Genomic DNA, 21,802 nt, shown 5'->3' on the forward strand with positions numbered 1-21,802 from the left:
GCCATTTCTCAGAACACCCTGCTCCTAGCTGGGAGATCCAGCATCCTCATGAATGCGGGGCCCAAGGCCACCAACTGTTCCACCTGCTGTTGGCCAGACCTGTTGCCCCAGCCCTACACCCGCAGCTCACCCAGCAGGGACTGGAGGGTGCTGCTGCACTGCTGGAGCCGGTCACCCGGGTCAGAGGTTGGGAAGAAGACAGCTGCTGGCAGGCCGCTGGTTGGGGGGTCCAGCCGGAAGCCCACAGCGGTGAGGAGGGCCTGCCAGCCAGGGATGCCGCCCACTTTGTTCTCCACGCTCTGCTGGGACGTGTACATGGCATTGCGCTGCCCGTTCTGGATGCGCTGCAGGGACTTTTCCACCTGGGGGGAAATCGGGGGTGAGTCAGAGACCCAGGCAAGCCCTTGTTTCTGTCCACATGGCTTTGAGGGTACACAAAGCCCCAGGGGTGAAGCAAGGCTGACTGCTGCAACCCCACGTGGCCCACATGGCCAGGCCTGAAGATGTGACAGTGGGGCACTGACTAGGCATCTTGCGAGGGAGGGCACAGAAGGGAAGGATTTTATAATCAGAGCCCTCGAGGGCTGGTACAACAGAAGGATTCTGTCCCTCCCCTAAACCAACCCCTTGCACACACTCCACAGACAGTAAAGCAATGTGTCTGAACACACAGGGGCCTGCCTCAAACCCTGTAATGGCTCCTGCCCACTAGGGATAAACCCTCAGGCCCTTCAGGACCCCCCTCACTGCCCACAGCCCAGCCCCATCATGGGGTCTTGGCTGGCAATGCCCTTCTTCCCCATTCCTCCCACTCAGCCTTCGTCCCTCCGCACTGGCCTCTGCAGCCTATACCTCCCTCCACCAGGAAGTGTCCTCCTGTCATCCAGGGCCTGAACAGTTGCCTGGCACTTCTACGCTGGTCACCCAAGTCACTGCTGCATGAACTACATGAGTGAGTGTTTTAACAGTAGTGCAGGGTCTCAAGGCTAAGTGGGGACAGCTGAGAGGCGCAGTGGCTCACACCTGTAATCCTAACACTTTAGGAGGCCAAGATGGGTAGATCACTTGAGTTCAGGAGTTCAAGACAAGCCAGAGCAACATAGCGAGACCCCAGCTCTATACCCCGTCCCCCCCAAAAAAACACCAAATAACAGTAGTGCAAACAGTTTTCATCGGGCCTCCCTGGGCCTCTCTCTAGTGGAAACCCCTGTCCACTCTGGGATGTTGGTGCCCTGTGAGGCACATGTCCCCTCAATGGAGGGGCATGGGTGGTCCAAGATGACCTGAGGCTTTTTTTTTTTTTTTAAACAGTAAACACTGGGATGCCGGAGCACAGGCGTCCAGACAGGAGGAAGTGTGTACTCACATCAGCCAGGAGGAAACAAGCCTGCCTGGGAGGACAGAAGATCAGCCCTGGCTGTCACTCAGGCAGGGCGGTCCTCCAAGACACTGCCTACTGGATCAAGGAATATCCAGGAGGTGTTAGAAGGTAGGGGCTGGGGAACTTGACCCCATGGCCCCCACACTGCTGCATCCACCCCAGGAGATAATACCAAGGAAAAAGAGGAAACCCTTAAATGGGCCTGAGGGGACTCAAGGCCCTGTGGGGGCAGCTAAGAGGCCTGGCCTGGGAGGAGGCGGCTAATGGGTAGAGAAGGCAGTTCCACTACCCCAAAAAAGCAGTGTGCAGTGGCAGCAAGGACAGAGGGACTTTGCGGGTGACGGGACCTGAGAACTGAAAGGCTCTAGGCAGTTTCCAGATACGGGGTAACAATGGAGAGGGCCTCCCAGCACCCTGGGCGTTGGCTTCCTCGAGCCAACTAGGGGAATGCTGGGGGCTTGCTCGTCACAGTGTTCACATACTGATTACTTTCAGGCCTGAGGAGACCCTAAGCTTAAGAAATGTGTGTGACTCTCCTCAGAAGTGCATGGAGAGCTACCACGCACAGGCCCAGGTGCCACAGGTCTGAACAGAGGGACCTGATCAGACCCAACCCACGGGCAAGAAGTTTGCATAGCCCAGGAGACATGTTCGCTCCCAGGCCTGCGTGGACACTGCCCTAGGTCCTCCATCTTAACCATGGACGGAGCCAGGCTGTGCAGCAACCAGCCTGCAAGGAGGCCCTGGGGTCTGTGGCAGATTTGGAAGGAGCTTGGCTGTGGCATGGCTGTTCACCCACACTGCATGGGCCCCAGGCTGGCACTGGGCTAGGAAGATGTGGGGTGGGCTAGGGCTGGTCTTTTTGGCACAGCACTCTAAATGATTTGAAACGGCCTTCCAGGTTGTTCCAAAGGTAGAAGGATGAAACAAGTTTGATGTCACTGCTTCTTGACTCAATTGATAACATTTACACCTGTAGATGTGGGCCCTCCATTTGTGCTCTTGCCTGGGCTCCACAGAAGTTGGGGCAGGCTGGTCAAGGGCACGATCAAACTTGGACTCATTAGGGGCAGACTGGAGTCATCTGATGGTAAAATAGGACTCTACTGTGCGGCGAGTACTCGCATTTTCTCAAATCCTCATGATAACCTTGAAATATTCAACTGTTACCACTCTTTCCAGATGAGAGCACTGAGGCTCGGAGAGCCAAAGTGACTTGCCCAAAGCCACATGACCTGGAAGCTGCTAGGGTATGGGTCACTGTCATTGGCTGCCCTTCCCCCAGGGTCCTGGCGAGTACTGCTACTACAGCCACCTGTATGGCATCACCCACTGTGCCCACCCCTCAAGCCAGTGGGCTCATCCCGGGGACGTCTGCAGAAGCACCCTGGGGATGCTGCCCACTTTGTGCATCACGCTTTGCTGGGACATGGGTCTCCCAAGCAGGCTTATCCCAGGGACGTCTGCGGAAGCCGGTCAGTGCCGTCCTGGACATGGCCCCAGTCATGATGTCCTCTCCACCTGCTCACATCCCGATGTAAGGAAACCCTTGCCTTCTCCTTCTTGCACAGCACTGCCAGCTCTTGTTGAGTGCAGGGTGCCCGACCCCCTTACCAGGTGCAGCAGCACTCGCAGGGCATCCCGCGCGCGCTCTGGGTGCTGCAGGATCTCTGTGAGGGCCTGGCCGATGAGTGATGAGGGGCTGTTCAGCTTAACATCACTCCCGATGAGCATGAACCCTGCAGAGAGCAAAGGAGGACACCCTCAGCAGAGCGGCTGGAGACCCCAGCCCCACCCCGGCTTCTAGGGCTCACTTATGCCTCAAGGTTAACCCAGCAGAAAGAGCAGGGCCTGGCAGGGGAGCAGCTCACAGGCTAGACTGGGGCATCTGACTCACTGGATGGTGAATGTGGCACCCCTTTGCCCCCTTCCTTTTAATAATCAATATTGCTTAGCTGTTCAGGTAAGTGGGGCCTGCTGTTTTGCAGAAAGGAGCCAAGGGAAGTACAGTGGGAAAACCTGCCTTTTTTTTCGTGAAATTCATCTGTGTCTATCCTCAGGCCTTTAGGAGGGGACATGCCAGGACAGGGGAGGTGCACGTATCTCCTCCTTGGGGCCACGGGGAGGCAGGGAGCGGCTACTCCTCCATTTCTAAACCAGCAAACAAGCTCGGCTGGGAAAGACCAACTGGGCTGAGGAGCACAGCATCCCACTGTTCCTTTCCACATTGCCTTCCAAAACAGGGCCTGGGGGAGCAGGTTTCTCAAGCCCACGGGCAACTTTAGGACCAGCCTGCCCCCAAATCATGTAGGGAAAGGGTTTTCTAAGAGAATGAGCTGTTTTTAAAGGTAATAGGAGAGCATCACTAAAAATGGTTTCATCTGGAACAAAGTTGTGACTTATATTATCTATCAACAAAACTAAACAAACAAAGACCCTTTTCAAAATGCCATGCCCGTAAGCACACTGGACAGACCTGCAGAGACAGGAAAGGGGCCAGGTCCCCACAAGCCCTGCAGTAGGTTTTGTGGGATGCTGTGGGGCCCAAAGCCCCTTCTGACTGCCAGGACTTGTGTGATGAGGACAATAATGGAAGCCACAGGGGTCACCTCTACTTTCTGTGTCTCCTAAGAGCAGGAGAAGCAGGTGAGCAGCCCTCCGTGCCTGCCTGTGCATGCTCCGCCTGGCAGAACCAAGGGATGGCCGTGAGGTGAGTAGGCAGGGTGGGGTATGTGCCTGTTGGACCAACTAAATGCTTTTCAGCCGCTTGAAGAAACAGGAACAATTCTATTTTGTTTTTTGAATAGCTCTTTGAAAAATATTCCAGTTGTGTTTGTAAAGTAAGCAAAATGTTTCCATCTTTCAACAGCATGACCAAACGCCTGACACCAGCACCTGGGGCTGCCAGGCAGCCACCCCTGCAGCTGTGTTGTTTGCTGGCTGACAGGGCCTGGCAGTGCTGTGGCTCCATCCCAGGGCTGACCCACCTTTGGAAAATGACACCAGCAGTATCAGGATGTGTCAACTGGATTTATGTTAAGAAAACAGGATTTTCGGTATTCCTCTTTTTCCCAAAGTTTGAGACACTTTCAGACACTCTGCTTTGCAGTTATGGCTGATGTCACCCATGGGGGGCGGGGGACTTTTGCTTTGCTCTAAATTTTCGTAACACCCTGGGGAGTTTCAGGGCCCAATGCTGAGAGAAGACCACAGGCTGACGCATCATGATGCATGTGGGTAACAGTCCCGGCTGGCTGAGAGGCCAGTGAGGGAATAGGCCCAGGGTTTGGTTTGTACTCTGTGAGTCTTGGCCTGGCAGGGTCTTCTGCACAGCAGAGCCCTCTGAGTGGCTGCTGTGGGCAGCTTTCCACAGGGACCCCAGGGGAAGCAGGTTGTTGCCTAGAGCTGAGAGGCAGCTCTGTACGTGCCTGCCTTCCCACCTCCCCTGTGACCAGATGTCACAGGAACATTCTCTCTTTACTCCCTAGACCCTCCAGGCAGGCCCACTAAGAGAATGTATTCTAGAACATGCAGGGCCTGAAGCTTCACAAAATATTCAGTATACTCCTTACAGATCTTCTCAAATGTGGACCGGGTGGTGTCATCAGCACCACCATCATCCCCTTGTTACCGCTGAGGACACAGCTTCAGAGAGCGTAAGTAACCTATCTCAGGCCACACAGCCAGGACATGGAGCTAGATCCATCCTAAGTCTTTCTACCACACACTCCTTTCTACAGTCATGGTTTAAGTGAGGGTGCAATGGAATGGGTCATCCAGTGTACACTGACATCAGGAGGAGTTTCACATTCACACTCCCATGGCAAATGGTTCAGTTGCTCCCTGGTCCAAAGATGATCTTAATAGTAGGAAAAACTCATTTGGCAGAAGGAAAACTCAGCACACAGGCTCTCTCCCTGAGTCTTCTGCAGCTGGCCCTGCCCTGCCCTCCCCTCCCCTCCCCTCCCTAACCCCACTTGCAGAATAAAGTCAGGGGGCTGTGAGGACTGAGCCCCAGGCCTTGACAGGCACCTGCAGCCGGCTGAACTCCCACCTGCCCAGTTGGAGGGGTGCGAGAAGGCCTTGCTGCTCTGCACCACCTTCATGGCCTCCCCCAGGGCGGCGCTGGCTTTCAGGCCATTCAGCAGGGATGAGTAGAAGGCATGGATGAACATCTTAGAAGCAGCCACTGGCACAGGCCACAGAGACACGAGGACACACTGAGCGCCGGCAGCCAGGAAGGCCCTTGTCAGCGCGATGACTCCGTCGGCTGTGACTTTGCTGTTGGACTCCTGGGAGGAGCCAAGCACCACCAGCTTCACGGGCAGCTGCAGGTCCAGGACATCGGCGGCCGTGAGCAGCAGCTCCTGCAGGGGCGGGCAGTCCGAGATGCTTTCCCCGTCACTGGCGTCGTCCTGCACCCGCAAGGACTCGGGGATCGTGTAGGGGTGGCCAAAGGAGCTCTTGCTGCTGGCAGGGTTGCCGTCCATGCTGGGCGTGAGGACCAAGGCCGACAGCTTCCAGGAGATGTGAGTGGCAAAGTGGACACACTCAGCCTGGGTCAGGGCGCTCATGACCCTCTCCTTGGTGGCTACACTGCCCACTAGGGGCTGGCAGCCCAGCAGCTCGGACACCATGTAGGCCTCTTCCTCAGCCGACGGCATGGGCCCCCACAGCCACCTGTCCATCACGGCTGATGGGAGCTTGGGGTTGCCGATGACAGCCGCCATGGATGTGGAGCTGGAGTATGTGGGCGGGTTCTTCCGTAAGTGAGACTAGGAGGGGAGGGGACAAAGCAGACCACCCGTCAGACAGAACAGCCAGGCTGCTCGGCAGTGGTCAGGTGAGCACAGGGATGACCAGCTCTCTGCTGGTTGAGCTTGAATCCACCTGTTTCCCCAGTCACCTCATTAACTCTTATTTTTCAACATCTTTTTGACACAGGTGCCTAACTTACTGAGAATCACGCCTGCTGTGATGAGCCCTTGAAAATCATCAGGATTGGGCCGGGCGCGGTGGCTCAAGCCTGTAATCCCAGCACTTTGGGAGGCCGAGACGGGTATAGGTCAGGAGATCGAGACCATCCTGGCTAACACGGTGAAACCCCGTCTCTACTAAAAAAAAAAATACAAAAAAACTAGCTGGGCGAGGTGGTGGGCGCCTGTAGTCCCAGCTACTCGGGAGGCTGAGGCAGGAGAATGGTGTGAACCCGGGAGGCGGAGCTTGCAGTGAGCTGAGATCCGGCCACTGCACTCCAGCCTGGGTGACAGAGCCAGACTCCGTCTCAAAAAAAAAAAAAAAAAAAAAAAAAATCATCAGGATTGGATGGTAGGGGTCCTGAGAGGACTGGGGGAGGAGGCCCTGATATGACAGAGTGGACAGAGCCCATGGAACCCAGGATGGCCAGCCTGCTCCATAATCCTCATCCCCATAGACCTCCCTGTGTGGCTCCTAAATAAGCGGAAACCCACTCCTGAGAAGTCAGGGACTTTGAAGAGTGATTTTGTTTAAATCGTGCAAACAAGCAAGTCAGTCTTGGGGAGACAGGGCTAAACTAAGTCCTTTAAGAAGCTCTACATACTGACAAGATTCTAGTTCCCTTCTGCCTTATATGCTGCAAAGTAGAAAGTATCACTGAATGAGAAAATCAGCATAAAGAAGCCCAATGATGTCTGCCTGAGTTTCCCCTATGATGATTTTTGGTACTTTTTGGGAAACATTAAGTATGAAGTTACTTCAAAATAATTTTTTGGTGCCTCTGCTTGGTGATGCCTTAAACTCTGGGTAAGAGAAACACCAGATGCCTGTCAGGAGATGGCCTCTTCCGGGTCTCTGGTTAAGCTACAAACAGCTAGCTGGCTGTTGTTATCAAAATAAAAGTTTTCTGAAGGTGGAGGCATCTGATACCCAGAGTGCTGCTATCAGCCAGGGCAGTGGGCCACTGGGTGGCAGGAGTGTCGAGAAGGCCAGCTCGATTCCTATCTGGGATTCAGAATCAGCCATGGAAACTTCAGAAACCTAGAGAAAATAACTTCTTTCACTTTGAACTGATTCTTTGCTTCATAAGAAAAGTATTATCCAGCTACAAAAATGGTCAAAATTCAGATCTGCAAAAACCCATGAGGCAGAAACTGACCCCACTTAGGCCACACCAATGAGCAAGTCATCAAAGCGGCCAAGACAGGTCCTGTGGGGGCCACCCATGCACAGGGCCCAGCCTTGGTTCCTAACCCCGCCTATGCTTTCCACCACTGTAAAGAGGACCATCTGGGTAAGACCTGTCCCACCCGCCATGGGGTATTAGGGCAGATGGGGTCTGAGGGCTCTGAGAGCAGCTGGCAGCTCGAGGGCATCCGGAGTTGGAGGATGGAGCAATGCAAGCCCTTGTGGTAAAGACAGTCCTGCAGCTGAGCAGGCAGGGATGCTGCAAGTGGAGTGCGAGGCAGGTGCGGAGCCCTGTGGGACTGTGGAGGGGTCAGAGGGAAGCCAGGATTTTGGGGTCTCTGAGAGTTCGGAGAAGGGGAAGAAGATTAAAGTTTGGCTCAAAAGTTTCTAATCAGGTGGGCAGGGCCAAGGGTGGCAGTGGGGTGAGACCCATGACTCAGGGTGGCCCACTGTTACTCTCTTGATTTTGGGTGTTTCTTTCCAAACTGATTATTCTTGCTCAATGAGACCTGAGTCCCTGCCTGTCCCCTGAAAGCCACCTGACTTGTTTTTAGTTCCATTGGCCTGTTGGGCTGTTTTCTACTCGACTCCACTCTTGCTTGTCTGCCTTCCCTGCTTGGGGCCCAGCCAACAGTCAGCTCAAGGGCCAGGTGAATTGGGTGGCTCTGCTCTGCCCACTGGGCATCGTGTGGATGGTGGGTGACCAGCCCCCTGAGGTGCTCAGTCAGCCTCAAGCTTCACTGTGTACCTCAGAGCAGCTCAGAACCCTAATGTCACAGCAAAGAAACTTAGACATGACACAAATTGTGGCTTCCCGAGGCAGCAAAGAATGGCCAGGGGTCATGAGGGCCGAGCCCCACTTTTGGACAGAGCTACTCTAAAGTTATGCTACCTGCATGCAAATCATAAAATCAACACTTTTGAGGAGATCACCGCTATGCCTTAGTAACACAGCCCAGTCCGACCAGATAGACAGTGCCTCGAGACCCGAGAACAAGCCCTTGGTCCCCCACCATGTGTGTGAGCCTTACCTTGGACTGCACGCTAAGGGAGCGGATGGAAGGGACAGCAAGGAGGCCGAAGCGCTCGTAGAGGTACTCGTTGGAGGAGCTTCCCTTCAGGAGGGCGAAAGGAATGAGGTAGAGCTCCCCCTCTAGAACCAGGATGAGCTGCCGGTGCCGGCCCACAGGGCCGCTGGAGTGCATCAGGCCCTGTGGAGCAAGCACGGAGAGGCTGACATGGGAGGCCCAGGAGGCAGGGGTTTCAGGCACCAGGACAACCCTGAGCCATAGCCTGGACGATACAAGTATGAGCAGGTGAGGCCTGCGGGGGTGTGGGGTGCAGTGGGGTGTGAGGCGCCACGGGGCATAGGCTGAGCTGCAGCCCTGCAGGAGCATCACCAACTGGCATGCTTGCTCATGGACTGGCAAGGGCTGGCCTGGCAGCGTCCATCTGCCTCACAGTCCTGAGAAGGTTAGAGGACAGTTTCTTGAAGTTCATAAGAACCTGGAGTGGGCGGGAGACCGGCCTGTACTGCACAGGCACCCTGAGAAGGGGTGGGAAAGGCCCCTCCCAAAACAAGATCTGTTTTCCATTTCAATGGACAAGAGGCTAGAAAATCAGAGGGAGGACGGGAGGTCTGGGGGCTGGCATGACAGTTCCTGGAGAAGGGGATGGGCTGGGTTCTAGGACCTTTTGTGATTTCCTCTGAGGGAAGAGTGGCCCCTTGGCTCTGGGCTCGGGAGGTGCTGTCCCCACTTGTTCCCTCTGGGGATGTCAGGGGACCCAACGCATGGATGACTCCCATCCCGCTTGACAGGCTGGGCATGAGGACCCAAGGCAGGGTGTGCACAGGGCCACAGGAGACATAGGCTCATTCCCATTCATTGCAGAACAAGGCTAAGGCCACGGGCATCTTAGAGCAGCAGGCAACAATCCTGGAAGCTGGGTTCACACAGACTGAGGTGAACAAAGAGGTGGTGTGGAAGTTGCTGCTGCAGTCCAGAGCCTGCCAAGAAGGTCCCAGGTCCACAGAGCCTGCGCAACACTGGGTGCCAGGGGCGGGGCTGGCCTGCCCCCAACCCCGTCTGCTGAGGAGTGGCTGACAAGCAGACACCCACCAGGGTGCCACTCGCTTGTGCCTGGGGAAGCAAATGTGCTTGCTTGACCCGTCTGATGTGCTGCCGTGGGCACTTGGCTGAGGGTGGCAGGGCACTCAGCTAACCCAAAGTGACACATGCCTGGCGGGACGTTCAGTCTCTGTAAACTCCTATGGGGTTTTCTTTCTTTCTTTAAAAAAAAAATGTCTAGCTCCATCTAGCGAAAGCAGAAATAAAAATTATTAGGCCAATTTGTTTTTCGTTTGTTTGCTGTAAGAGCTACAGTATGAGCCAGGCACGGTGGCTCATGCCTGTAATCCCAGCACTTTGGGAGCCCAAGGCGGGCGGATTATGAGGTCAGGAATGCAACATGGTGAAACTCCGTCTCTACTAAAAATACAAAATTAGCCGGGTATGGTGGCATGCATCTGTAGTCCCAACTACTCAGGAGGCTGAGGCAGGAGAATTGCTTGAACCCAGGAGGCGAAGGTTGTAGTGGGCCAAACACCAGTGTACTCCAGCCTCGGGGGCAAAGCGAGACTGTGTCTCAAAAACAACGACAACAAAAAAAGAGCTACAGTGTTTCCCAAGAGGAGGTAAATTAATCACTGTGCAATTGTGCAACCTAGGCAGGAAGAAGTAGGGGTGTGTCACAGCGACCCCGACACTGTCTATGGATGAGCTCAGCACAGGGAGGAGAAACAGCTGTAGGCACCTGGGCCCCATGGTCTGCCATGGGCCACACCTGAGCTCCCCGGCTGGCTCCGTAGGTAGAGGTGGCTCAGGGGGCTGCTCTGGAGGGGAGTGCCACCACACCGGGGAGGTATGCCAGTGAACCTCAAACCAGCCGCAGTGGCACAGCTGATGCTGCCCTGACCCTGGTGACAGGGTCAGTGGCTGTGACAGTGATGGCCACCTGCTGCTCAGTGAGAACTGTGCTGCCTGAGAATGGGTAGGGTGGGGCTTGAGCCACTTGCCATGTGTAAAACTGGACCCACCCTCCACTGTTCCAGAGTCACAGGGCTTTGTTGTGACAAGATGCCAGCCCCAGCCCCACAGGTCCTCCCTGGGCTCCTGCCACCCAGGCCCAAACCACAGTAAGTTTCTGTCAGATGTCATCCCACAGGCTACTGCCATCACCAGGACACACGCCACTTATAGACAAGTCCCTAATGACAGCACCTAACTGTGCGAACCGGACGGAAGCTTGGCAAGCTGAAAAAAGGAGAAGTCAGGCTGGAATCCACGCAGAGCAAACATTCACTGGCAGCACTTCTTTGTAGAACCCTGCTAACTCTACCCACAAAACCTCATCTGCGGCACAAGCCTAATGATCAGAGAATGCATGTCCTTGAAGGCAGCTTGTCTGTCTTCTCCAACACTCCACCAGGGGTGGGGGGTATCTCCTGTGGCCCTGTTGTCAGAAGTCTCCCAAGCTGGGCCTCGGCTTTCCCATCAGCCACTGAGTGGTGTCTGTCATGTGCCTACTGGGGACTGTAGGGAAGTCAGATAAATTTAGGACATGGTCCCTGCTTGCAAACTTATGATGATGTACTTAGAAAACTAAAATGCACACAAGAGGCCATTGCTGAGTGAAACTTGGTATTATCAAATGTAACAGCCTCATGGCAGCATGGCAACCCCAGAACTGGGAGAGCCTATCCAGGCTGACACTGGGCCCACCCAGGAGGCTGCTCTGGTCCGTGAGAACTGGGGAAGGCCTGGCCTGGTCAGATGCTGTTGCCAGGTGAGCACAAGGCTAGAGAGGGACATGGAAGCCAGACTGTGGGGGCGCTGAAGATCAGGCAAGAAAGTGTGGTTCTTGTTGGCTGTCAGGACCTGCCATGCCTTCTCAAGCTGAGCCCTGCAAAGCATTGAGAGGCAGCCTGCCTGCCTGAGGGAGAGGGGCTATGCCCGGGAGTAATTCAGACCAGGGCATGCCCACCGAGAGAGGAGACAAGGAGACTTGCTGGGACTCAGTGAGAGTGACCTTAGCGGGTGAGGAGAAGTCTGAAATCCAGGCTGGGAGATAGGGAGACTGTTCTCTGAACCTCATATCCCAATTTGGAAGTCTGGGACCTCCCTGCATCATGCCTAGGAGCTGGTACCGAGCTTGGCACATGCATACAACCCTGGGTGAAGGCCCCCAAATGGGACCCCTGTCCAAACTGTGTGAAATGAGGCAGGTGACAGCCACAGCTGTTCTCTGAAACGTGTAGGCTTGTGGGGAGACGGGTAGAACAGCAGGCTGACAGCTCCTGTTCAAAGGGGGAAACTGATTGGACATGCTAGAGACAATGCCCAGGAAACTTGTGAGCTCTGCCTCTGGTGTATGCGTGCTGTCCTTGCACTGAAAGATTAGCTATAATCCAATGTGGAACTTGAAAAGGGGAAAGCAAGTGACATCTCTATTCAGCTTACATATCATCAGTCAGCCTACAAAGGAGAGACATTCAAGGAAACACTACTCAGCACCTGGGCCTGTCAGCCTCGGAAAGGGCGTCTGCTGGCCTCTTAAGGCTTAGGGTTGAACAATAAAGTGGCTCATGCACCAGCCTTATAGCAGCAACTACCAGAATCTCCAACAGATTCTATCAAAGACTCAGATGTTCTGACCTTTGCAGTTTCTAGTAATGGGATTTCTGAAAGCAGAAGATGACAGGGCCAGGTGCACTAGAATCTGTCCCTTCCCCAGGGGTGCCGCCCTGCGCTCTCACCAAGGGGCTGTGACCCTGACTGTGGCAATGTGAGTCCAGGCAGCAAATGATGCTTGAGAACCTACTGTGTGCCAGGCCAGGTGAGAGAAAAGGGGGAAGACACAGTGCTGGGCAGGCAGGCCACCACGCACAGTATAGCGGGGCTGCCCTGGGGCACGGTGATGATGGGGTACCGTGAAGGTGCAGTCTTTGTACAAGGAGAGGGTTGTTCCTTCTGACAGGGTGGGCAGTGAGTACACTGGAGGTGGCTTTGCACATCTATTGTCAGTTTACTGTCTCTCAGGTCCTGAAGCCCTTGTCACTATCCACACTGAGACACGCTGCATTCCTTCGGCTGTTTCTCCCACGATATGCAGGGTGCTGAGCTGTGTCAGTGGAGTGCACTGAGAGGCACTGAGGAGGCAGGAGACCTCCTGGGTCAGTGATAGCTGAGGACATCCAGAGGCCTGCCCAGCCACGGGCCCAGAGCACTGTCCCGTTGCCACCTTGCAGTCTCGGCCTGGTGATGATCTTCCCACATCCTTCTCTACATGGAAACCAGAGCCCCCACACTCCCAAGACCTCCTGCCTGGGCAGGTGCCTAGATTCCCTGGCACCCATCACCGCTGGAAGCTGATGGCTGCTCTCCTCCCCACACTCAGGGGGCTACCACTTGCCAGCAATTCCAGACTGGCTCTGGCCTGGTCAAACAGTGGACATATCTCTGTGTCCTGTGGGCTGAACCACACCTCCTCCCATGTTCATTCTTTACTGGGTACACTCCCTCAGCCCTAGAGAACCACACAGCTTCCCTATATCTTACAATTACTTGCTTCTCATAGGTAATAGCTCTCTATACTGAACGTTGTGGTTTCTGTCTCCAGATGGACCCAGAGGATGAAAAGCTGTGTCCAGTGGCCCGGGAAGGGATGCTGCATGCTGGGGAAAGAATAAGGGTTCTGAGGGGAGGCCCTGCCACAGAGTCTGGGGCAGCCTGCCAAGTCAGGGTGCTCCCAGCATCTGGAACTGCTAGATAGGAGGCGAGGGGTAAGAAACCAGTAGGGTTGGGGGTAGGGGATCTGAGCACTCCAACAAGACACTAACCTCTCTGCACCTTGGTTTCCAAACCCACAGGACAGCACTAACATCCATTCCTCACAGGCCTATGAGGCCAAGGTAGCTGCACAGTGGGTAAAGCATCTAGCCCCATGCCTGGCACTGGTGTGCACTCCAGACATATTGGTCAAATGCGAATTTACAACTGTCTTCAGTGCTTGGAATAAGGTGACACCGCCATTATTTATACTATTCTTTTCTTCTGGTCCATAATCATTTTTCCAGTATTACTCATTCCCTTTCTCTCTGGTGTTTACAAACATTCTGTGGCTAAAACAGACAAATGGTTTCTCTGGAACATCCAGCTCCGAATTTTAACCCAGAAACTATGAGAGACAGATGTTGTCACATTCCCCTCACCTCATCTCCACGTCACTAAGGCTATCATCCACACCTACTTAGTGAACCACCACCAAGCAGTTACCCTGAAGTCTAGTTTCCAAGCCCACAGTTCTCCCAGGCAACCCCCAATGGATCCCGAATGTGTCATTGGGTGGTGAATTCTAATTGGATTGCCGTTTCGGTCAGTGGGGACCCTGTGTATATGCCCTGGTGAGTACAGGTCTTGAGCTCTTCAGAAAGCACTCATAGTGAATGTTATGTTGATCATGTCCTAATCTGGAGTTTAAGAAAGACGTGCTCCCTGTGTATCGCCAAGGTTAGAGGATCTACAGGTGACCCCCACAGGGCACCGGGGAGTTTCCTTTTTACTGGCAGACACAGCAGACCTCTCAGGGGTTCACAGTATCAAAGGCCAGAGGAATGAAAATCTCTGATCACCATGGGGGAGAGAAAGAAAATGCCTGGGTCCATGAGCTTTCAGACTGATTAGATTTGGGATGAAATGGACTTTACTGTCTACAGTAAGGATTCCAGAGGCAAAGGGCTGCAGGGTATCCAGATACCCCAGAACTGTGTATAGGGCTTCAAATTTTTTTCTGACTCATATTTTTGATGGAATAAATTTATCAAACAGAACTGTTTAAGGTAGAGGAACCCTTTCTGTGATGCTTCTGGGAAATCCTGTCATCATGGGTAGATACATACAGTTTCAGCAAAGATCATACACCTCCTGGAAATCACCCTCAACCATGACTGAAGCCTACCAAGACTGTAGATACTGTATTCCAGCCAGAAATAGAAAAGTGAACATTCAACCCATTCAACTGTATGCTTTGGCCAAACAACAGCCCACTTGTTTGCCTGAAGAACCTAAGAAGGTATTGGAGAAACGTGACCCAATGGCCAGCAAGAGCCAGAAGGGCTTGCCTGAAACCCAGAGTCCAACATCAGCCAAATCAGCTTGAAGTGACTGTTCAAGCTGCAGGAGCCTCTGTACAGTGGGCAGGGTTGGAGGGGCGGAGGGGAGCCTCTCTCTCTATCTTGGCTGACCTGGTAAAAATGATCCCTCCACCCTTAGTGGCAGAAGACCCTGACCTGCCTGGAACCTGCCAGGGTAAGGCTAAGATGGCTGCTTGTTAAACACCAGCTAGAATAGAGCCAGCACCCAGATGACACTCACGTAACAGCAGCCATCCAGGTGAGAATGCCACTTACCACGTAAGAGCTTGCTGGTTATCCTGGGTGCTGCCACCACTGGTTTTAGTCATACAGACAGCTTGCAAGTAATTGCCTCCATTTTTCCTCCTCCTAATCAGTTGTGAAAATGCTTGTTGTCCTTGGGTGACGTCTGTCCTCATTTGAATATCACTACAGATGTCTCAATCAGAAATCAATTAGACAGCCTGGTGGTGGGGCTGCCAGTCTCAAGGGCCTCATCCTCTACCTCATACTGGAATCTAGATCTGATTGTTTCTAAAGACAAAAATTCCCTGGCTATACCCAAGCCCCCCAATCTATTTAGAAAACAGGCAGCCACGTGGTCAGTCTCATTCCTGTTGTATCTGTTCTAGGAGAAGCCGACTTATCCTGCTACCTGATTTTGCAAGGGGTATTTTACAAAACACAAGGGAGTCCTTTCCCCTAGGGCAGTGACTACAGTCATGGCCCAACCAAGGCCAAGCCACTCTCATGGCAGAGCCCTCGGCAGAGCTAGATGCCTGCTTTCACTCTTAGATGAGAAGTCTCAGCTCCAAGCACTGAGCTCCAGTGCTTGGAAAGCAGTTCAGCAAGCTAACAGACATAAAGAAGTTTTGAATAAGTTTCTAGGATTATAAACAGGTGACTCCACACTTTGTGAATCACAAGCCAAGGTGAATGAGATGTCCTTTTTTATCTGATCAAAGTCATTTGCTCTTGCTACCTGCCCTAGAACCTTGGTTTTTAAATTTAAATATAGGAAACAGGGAATTTAAATAAAGGGAAATAAAAATAAGGATAACAGAGACTCTATAACTAGAGCAAACTCCAAGGATCCAAAAAGATCCCCAAATCTGAACCTTTGAAGAGTAACTTGACCAAACCTAAGGTATTCCTCAAATCTGGTTCCTTGATTATAGCAGCTGCTGGCTCTGGACGAAGGCCCCAACTGAAAACTGAGGGGTGATTTGGGATCTGAGTGGACGAGTGGCTTTGCCTACAGCAGCTCTGCCGAGTCCTGCCACAAGTTTGCTGCTGAGGGAAGGACACTGGAGAGAACTCTGAGGCAGCCTTGTGCCTTGGGGTGGTGGGGACAGGACTGGTCCAGATCAGTCCAGGGCAAGAAGCAGGGAAGTCCAGGTCAGAGACATGGGTTACTATCCTTCACTCTAATTTAATTAAAAACTAATGCCACAGACACAAACACGTCCCAGTAGTCCCTTTCATGCTAAACACTTGTAACTTTTCTTTCATGACATTTTCTCCTTTGGGGACCACATAGGATCTGATTTAATGTTTGATGATGGCTCATGTGCAAATGCAACTGGGCCCTCCTCAAAGATAAGTGGACATGCTCGCCCCATCCTGACAGCAAAGAACAGCGTGGTTCCAGGAAACAGCCACGACAATGTTTCCCTTAAGCCAAATTAAATCACATACTGGTGTAAGGCCTATGGTAAAATATTATTCTGTTCCACTTTTCATACTGTCTGACCTAGTCCCTTAGCAATAGGACTGCGGCTAAACAAAGGCAGTTGTTCAAATAATTATATGCCCCATGTGAAGAGGCTAATCGTTTTAGTCTTGAAGTGTCAGTGATTCACAACCCTGGACTTCTGGCTTTGATGTGTATTCTTGCTGAAAATGTGGAGAAGGGTTTTACTCTGCCTGGCAGCTGACAGCGGCAGATCTGGAGCCGGCTGGCGGTATCATATCGCCCTCTTGTGGCCTCTGGAGCAGTGTGGGGGTGGTTGCCACCAGAAGCAGGAGAATGATCCAGGCCTCCTCCTCCACCTGGGCAGTGCAGGTGATGTGTGCCAGGCCCTCCAGAGATGACAGGGTCACTGAGGCTGACCTGCCACAATTCAGCATGGCCCACTGGCTCGGGTGCTGGCCTCCATCACCACCCTTAGCAGTCTGTGAGTGACCAGACATGAGAACACTGGCCCCTGGCCCAGATTTTCACCTGTCTTCCCCAGGTTTAGGACAGTGTGTGCCTGGCACAAGTCAGTAAATATCTGTTGAATGAATGAATAAAACTGGGATGGAGACGACTCCTAATTAGACTTCAACTTTTCAGTTAAGTGTTTTTACTGATACACAATGGATCATTTTAGTTAGAAAAGGAACAGTGCTTGCTCTGATGATTTACTTTAATACCTTTAAAAAGGTTTCACTCTGTCTCATGTAAAGCAGCCAAACTCCTTCCCCTGCGTTCAAATACCTGACTCACAAAAGACTGTATTTGTAGATATCAGGAACTAAGGATGTGCTTTCCAACTGCATGCCTCACCTCAAGATAAGACCGCAGCCTGCGGGTGGGTTCAGGGGCCCCATCACATTCTCCACACAAACAGCTCTGAAGGCAGCAGAAACTCAGGGTGCTGCTGGCAGCATTTCATTTTTTGAAATGCTGGTGACAGGTCTTTTTCCTTTTCCTAGTGTACAAAGGCATTATTCTGATCATTGTTCTAACTTGTTTGAGGCTTAAGTCCATAATCTTCCCCCTTCCTAGCACCCCTACAGGAAAATTAGGTTGTCCCAAAGCCAGCTACCACTAATCCTGATAGCATCTTTATATTCTTTAAGTCATGGGAAAGTCCGCAGGGAGAAAAATTCTAAAACACATGGTACAGCTTTTATACACTCAGAGGACCCCCTTCCAGGATGACCTGTGGCGCTGGGGAAGCACTGGGATGGGTCAAGGCAGAGCCACCTCCTGCCCTCCACCTCTTCGCGGCCTCCACCAAGTCGATTTCTGCCTCAAGTACAGAGCCCCCACAATAGTCGCCGCCTTCACCTGGCTCAGTGTGGACACCTCGGCCAGTGAAACCATGCTCGGGGTGGGGCCTGCAGGCTTGTTGACTGGACCATGCCTCACCCTGAAATCACTGTGCTGGCTGGCAGAGGCAGGGAGCTCACTAGATTCAAAGCTCCTCGAGAACAGGCCCAGTTCCTTCCTTCTGCTTCATCCTCTTGGGAAAGGCCCCAGGTTCAACCCAAGAGTGGCCATGAAAAGCCTATTGGCTGATTTCTAAGTTGGCTCTTCTGCTTTCTATGCCAAACTAGACCCAAAATGCAATGCCGCTTTGGACCCCATACCATTCCAGAAAATTTACTGACCACCAATGTGTACCAGGCCCTGTGACAGCTGCTGGGGACACAGAGATGAGGGGCAGTCCTTGCCTTCAGGGACTGTAGGGTGGGCAGCAAGCACAGAGCTAAGTCCTGAGTCCAATCAGGCACAGGTGCCTCTCTGTATCCCTAGGGGATTATTCCAGGACACCCCTCAGATACCAAAATCCTCAGATGCTTAAGTCTTTGGTATAAAATGACATGGTGTTTCCATTAACCTTCATACATCCTCCTGTATACTTTAAATCATCTGTAGATTATTTATAATCTAGATTACCTAACAGAATGCCTACATATCACTTCATTCACATGGATTCAGTGTAGTAGTCAGCATGAAGCAAATTCAAGTTTTGCTTTTCATAACTTTGGGGAATTAAAAAATATATATTTTCACTGGGCGTCGTAGTTCACGCCTGTAATGCCACCACTTTGGGAAGCCAAAGCCAATGGATCGCCTGAGCCCAGGAGTTTGAAAATAGCTTGGGCAACATGGTGAAACCCTGTCCCTGCAAAAAATGTAAAAATCAGCTGGGCGTGGTGGTGCACACCTGTAGTCCCAGCTACTCAGGAGGCTGAGGTCGGGGGAGTGCTTGAGCCTGGGAGGTCGAGGCTGCAGTGAGCTATGATCACTGCCACTGCATTCAAGCCTAGGGGACAGAGCAAGACTCTGTCTCAAAAATATATATATATGTTTTCAATCTGTGGCTGAAACCATAGATAAGGAACCCATGGATATGAAGGGCTGATTGTCTTAGGTACCATAAAAAACATCCAGGTATGCCAGGGGCCCAGTGGTGGGGAGGGGAATGAAGGGGTCCAGGAAGGTAAGGAAAAGAGGCAAGGAAGGTTTCAAAGAGGAGGTGACACGGCAGCTAGGCCAGAGAGATGAGAGGAGCCTGCCAGCCCCAGATGACCTAAGCCTTATGGGGGCAGAGGTGGCAGTCACAGCCAGTCTCCATCTTTACCCTCTGCTCCCCTCCTGGTCCCCAAACACCAATGCAACATTAATGGAGCAAGTAATCTGGGGACCTGAATGCAAAAGGAGAAATGCAAAGGGAGATAGGCAAAGGCCTCAGAAGGCCCAAGTGGGTAAAGAATGGAGAGTCCAAACACCCTTCAGAGGAGCGGGGATCCCTGGGAAATGCAGGCCTCAGGGCAAGCAGGAGGGAAGGCCGGTAGTAAGTCACTAAAATGGTTTGCATGACAGTCAATAGCAGTAAAGAAAACTTGGAAAAGCAAGGGAGCTAGGTTTGTATTTCTTCCTCCAAGGTAGGGCACATAAATCAGGGTAAGTGATTATGGTATCTGAGAAGCTTTAAGCTGGAGAATTCTCTGCAGTTTTGGTCATCTCATTAAAAGGAGGACGCAGGAGAGGGTCATAACCCTAACAAGGGAAGGACAACCAAGCACGTGCAAGGACTGCAAGAATGTGCATGCAAGGATGCGATCGGATCCGGGAGGCCCAGGAGCACAGGAAAGGCCTGGAGGGACAGTGGCAGTGACCTGGCACTCAGAAGAGGGATCTGGGCACAAGAAGGCACTGCTCGCCAGGCACACATTCACTGCTGCTGCTGCCTCAGGTGCTTTATGCACCTTTGTGTTTTTTTTGAGACACGGTTGAGTTCTGTCACACAGGCTGGAATGCAGTGGTACGATCATGGCTCATTGCAACCTTGATCTCCCAGGCTCAAGAGATCCTCCTACCTCAGCCTCCTGAGTAGCTGGGACTACAGTTGTGCACCATCATGCCTGGCTAATTTTTGTAATTTTTGTAGAGATGAGGTCTCGCTATGTTGCCCAGGCTAGTCTCGAACTCCTGGGCTCAAGTGATTGCCCGGCTCGGCCTCCCAAAGTGCTAGGATTACAATCAAGAGCCACTGTGCCTGGCCAGGTGCTTTACATGTTTGTCTAACCTGCTCCAACCTGTTGCATTGGGTGCTATCATCCTAATTTTCTAATGAGGAAACAGATACTCCAGGAGAGGAAGCAGCTTTGCCACTGTCACCCAGCCAGAAAAGGGCAGGGCCAGATGCAAATCCAGCTCTGCTGGTTCCCAAAGGCTCTGTGCTTTCCACCACACCCTGTCTCCGCAAGCCAGAGAACGTCCAGAGGGCACTGGCAGGTAGTGCAGCCTCCTGACAAATATTAGGCAAGACACATCCTTGGAAGGCCAGGCAGGGAAAGGTATAGGCATTTTCTGGGGACAAAGAAATCATTGTGCAGATATGGTTTCCTGGGGATACATTTCACCTCCATCATCTGGCTGGAGCAGAAGAGAGAGCTTCTGAAGGCCACCCCAACAGCTGTGAGACAAATCTCCCACTTGGCTGCAGACTGCTGAGAAGGGGCCATGCAGCCTGGCTAACAGCAGCCTGCTCGCCTGCTGCAGGCTCCCTGGGCTTTTCTAACACTCTATGCAAAGGCATCTGATGGACTAACCATTGGGATTTGCAAAGATCCTGAGCCCTCCGGCACTCTCCGCTCAGTCAGAGGGCCGTGTCTGATTTAAAAAGTGATGTGCAAAGACCAGGGCAGATGAATACACACCACAGAAAACCTGTCTGTGGCAGATTATGCAAGGGTGTCTTTAACATTAGACTCTATGGTGGAGTCAGTGATTCCCAACAATATCTGAGGCTGAGGGAAAGAGGGAGGTGGGAATTGATTCTCTGAGACTCCATCTCACCAGAAAGCATAGCCCTGGCTTGAAGTTGCTCAGACGAGATTCTAGGATGAGAGGTAGGGAGGTGGAGAAGCATTCATTCCTAGTAGGGTGCGGGCACAAGGTGCAAAGAAGCCCTCTGGGAAGGGCACAGCCATGGCCACATCCCCGAGGTGTCTGCTAGGTGGGAAAGGGCAGCCTCAGCCTCACACTGATGCACAGCCCCTACTGACAACTCCTTAGATGTGCACCTGTACCTCCCTGAGCCGCACCATCACTCTGTTGGACAGGCTGGGAAGGGAGCATCATTTCATTTTGTATATGAGGTCACTGAGGCTGAATGTACCTGGCTTGTAGGGAGCAGAGCTAGGGCTTGAACCCAGATTTGCAACTTGAATCTCAAGGCCTCATCCACTACCTACCTACCACCCACCCACCCAACCAACCAAGTCTGTGCTCCATCTTATTTTTCAAATGCTCACTGAGAAGCTGGACAGAGCAGACTTGTGTTCTGGAAAGCCTCCGTTGTCTCGGGAGCCCATTTTGGTGTCTAAGATACATGTGGGCACTGACTGGTAACCGATGTGTTTCGACGCAGAGGAGCCTCGTGCTCCCAGGAGGTGCTTACCCCTTCCATGGGTGCGATGAGCAGGTCATACAGGGCACGGAGCGGGGGCTTGGCGAACGAGTTCTGCCTCCTGGGAAGAGAGGAGGTCCCGTCCTGGGTCGGTGACACAGTGTTACTGAACAGGCTCGTCATGCTCTGGCAGCTCCTGGGGAGGGAAGGGCCAAGGGATCAATCAGGGCCACTCAGACAGGCAGACTCACCCCGGCCCTCCCAGCCATGCCCCTGTATGGAAGACAGGCTGAGGCTTCACAGCAGCACCCCCGCCAGCCTCCCTCCCAGCTCCGTTCCCTTCTCTGTCCTTTCAGGTAATTTTCACACTACAGTGAGCACTGTCAGAAACCGCAGGGTAAACCAGCTGCACACAACAGCTTACATTTCTAT

The 21,802-nt window shown here is 52.7% G+C and overlaps 2 protein-coding genes across 15 annotated transcripts in view; one reads left to right on the forward strand and one right to left on the reverse strand.

The window, feature by feature from the left end:
• Positions 1 to 21,802, reverse strand: part of LOC105495739 (tetratricopeptide repeat domain 28) — a 715,636-nt gene that overhangs the window by 10,360 nt on the left and 683,474 nt on the right. For all 14 annotated transcript variants that reach the window (XR_011614279.1, XM_071080884.1, XM_071080883.1 and 11 more), the window contains 5 exons: positions 21,422 to 21,566; positions 8,578 to 8,757; positions 5,436 to 6,156; positions 2,996 to 3,120; positions 131 to 362 (listed from right to left, as the gene is read on the reverse strand). Coding sequence is in view for 13 of the 14 variants with exons in the window: in XM_071080884.1 (XP_070936985.1) it covers positions 131 to 362; positions 2,996 to 3,120; positions 5,436 to 6,156; positions 8,578 to 8,757; positions 21,422 to 21,566 (1,403 nt within the window). In the remaining variant the exon portion in view is untranslated. The remainder of the gene's footprint in view (positions 1 to 130; positions 363 to 2,995; positions 3,121 to 5,435; positions 6,157 to 8,577; positions 8,758 to 21,421; positions 21,567 to 21,802) is intronic.
• On the forward strand, positions 275 to 5,441 carry LOC112429185 (uncharacterized). Its single transcript, XM_071080894.1, has 5 exons — positions 275 to 952; positions 1,312 to 1,489; positions 4,014 to 4,091; positions 4,251 to 4,437; positions 4,942 to 5,441. The coding sequence occupies exons 1-5, from the start codon at positions 940 to 942 to the stop codon at positions 5,134 to 5,136; spliced, it is 651 nt and encodes a 216-aa protein (XP_070936995.1). The 5' UTR covers positions 275 to 939; the 3' UTR covers positions 5,137 to 5,441.

The sequence above is a fragment of the Macaca nemestrina genome, chromosome 15, assembly GCF_043159975.1.
Source record: "Macaca nemestrina isolate mMacNem1 chromosome 15, mMacNem.hap1, whole genome shotgun sequence".
NCBI classification, from domain to species: domain Eukaryota; kingdom Metazoa; phylum Chordata; class Mammalia; order Primates; family Cercopithecidae; genus Macaca; species Macaca nemestrina.

Excerpts from the sequence above, each read along its gene's own strand:
- LOC112429185 (XM_071080894.1), top strand. Across the intron at positions 1,490-4,013 it reads TATCCAGGAGGTGTTAGAAG|AGCAGGAGAAGCAGGTGAGC; the intron begins GTAGGGGCTGGG and ends GTGTCTCCTAAG. Across the intron at positions 4,092-4,250 it reads AACCAAGGGATGGCCGTGAG|CATGACCAAACGCCTGACAC; the intron begins GTGAGTAGGCAG and ends ATCTTTCAACAG.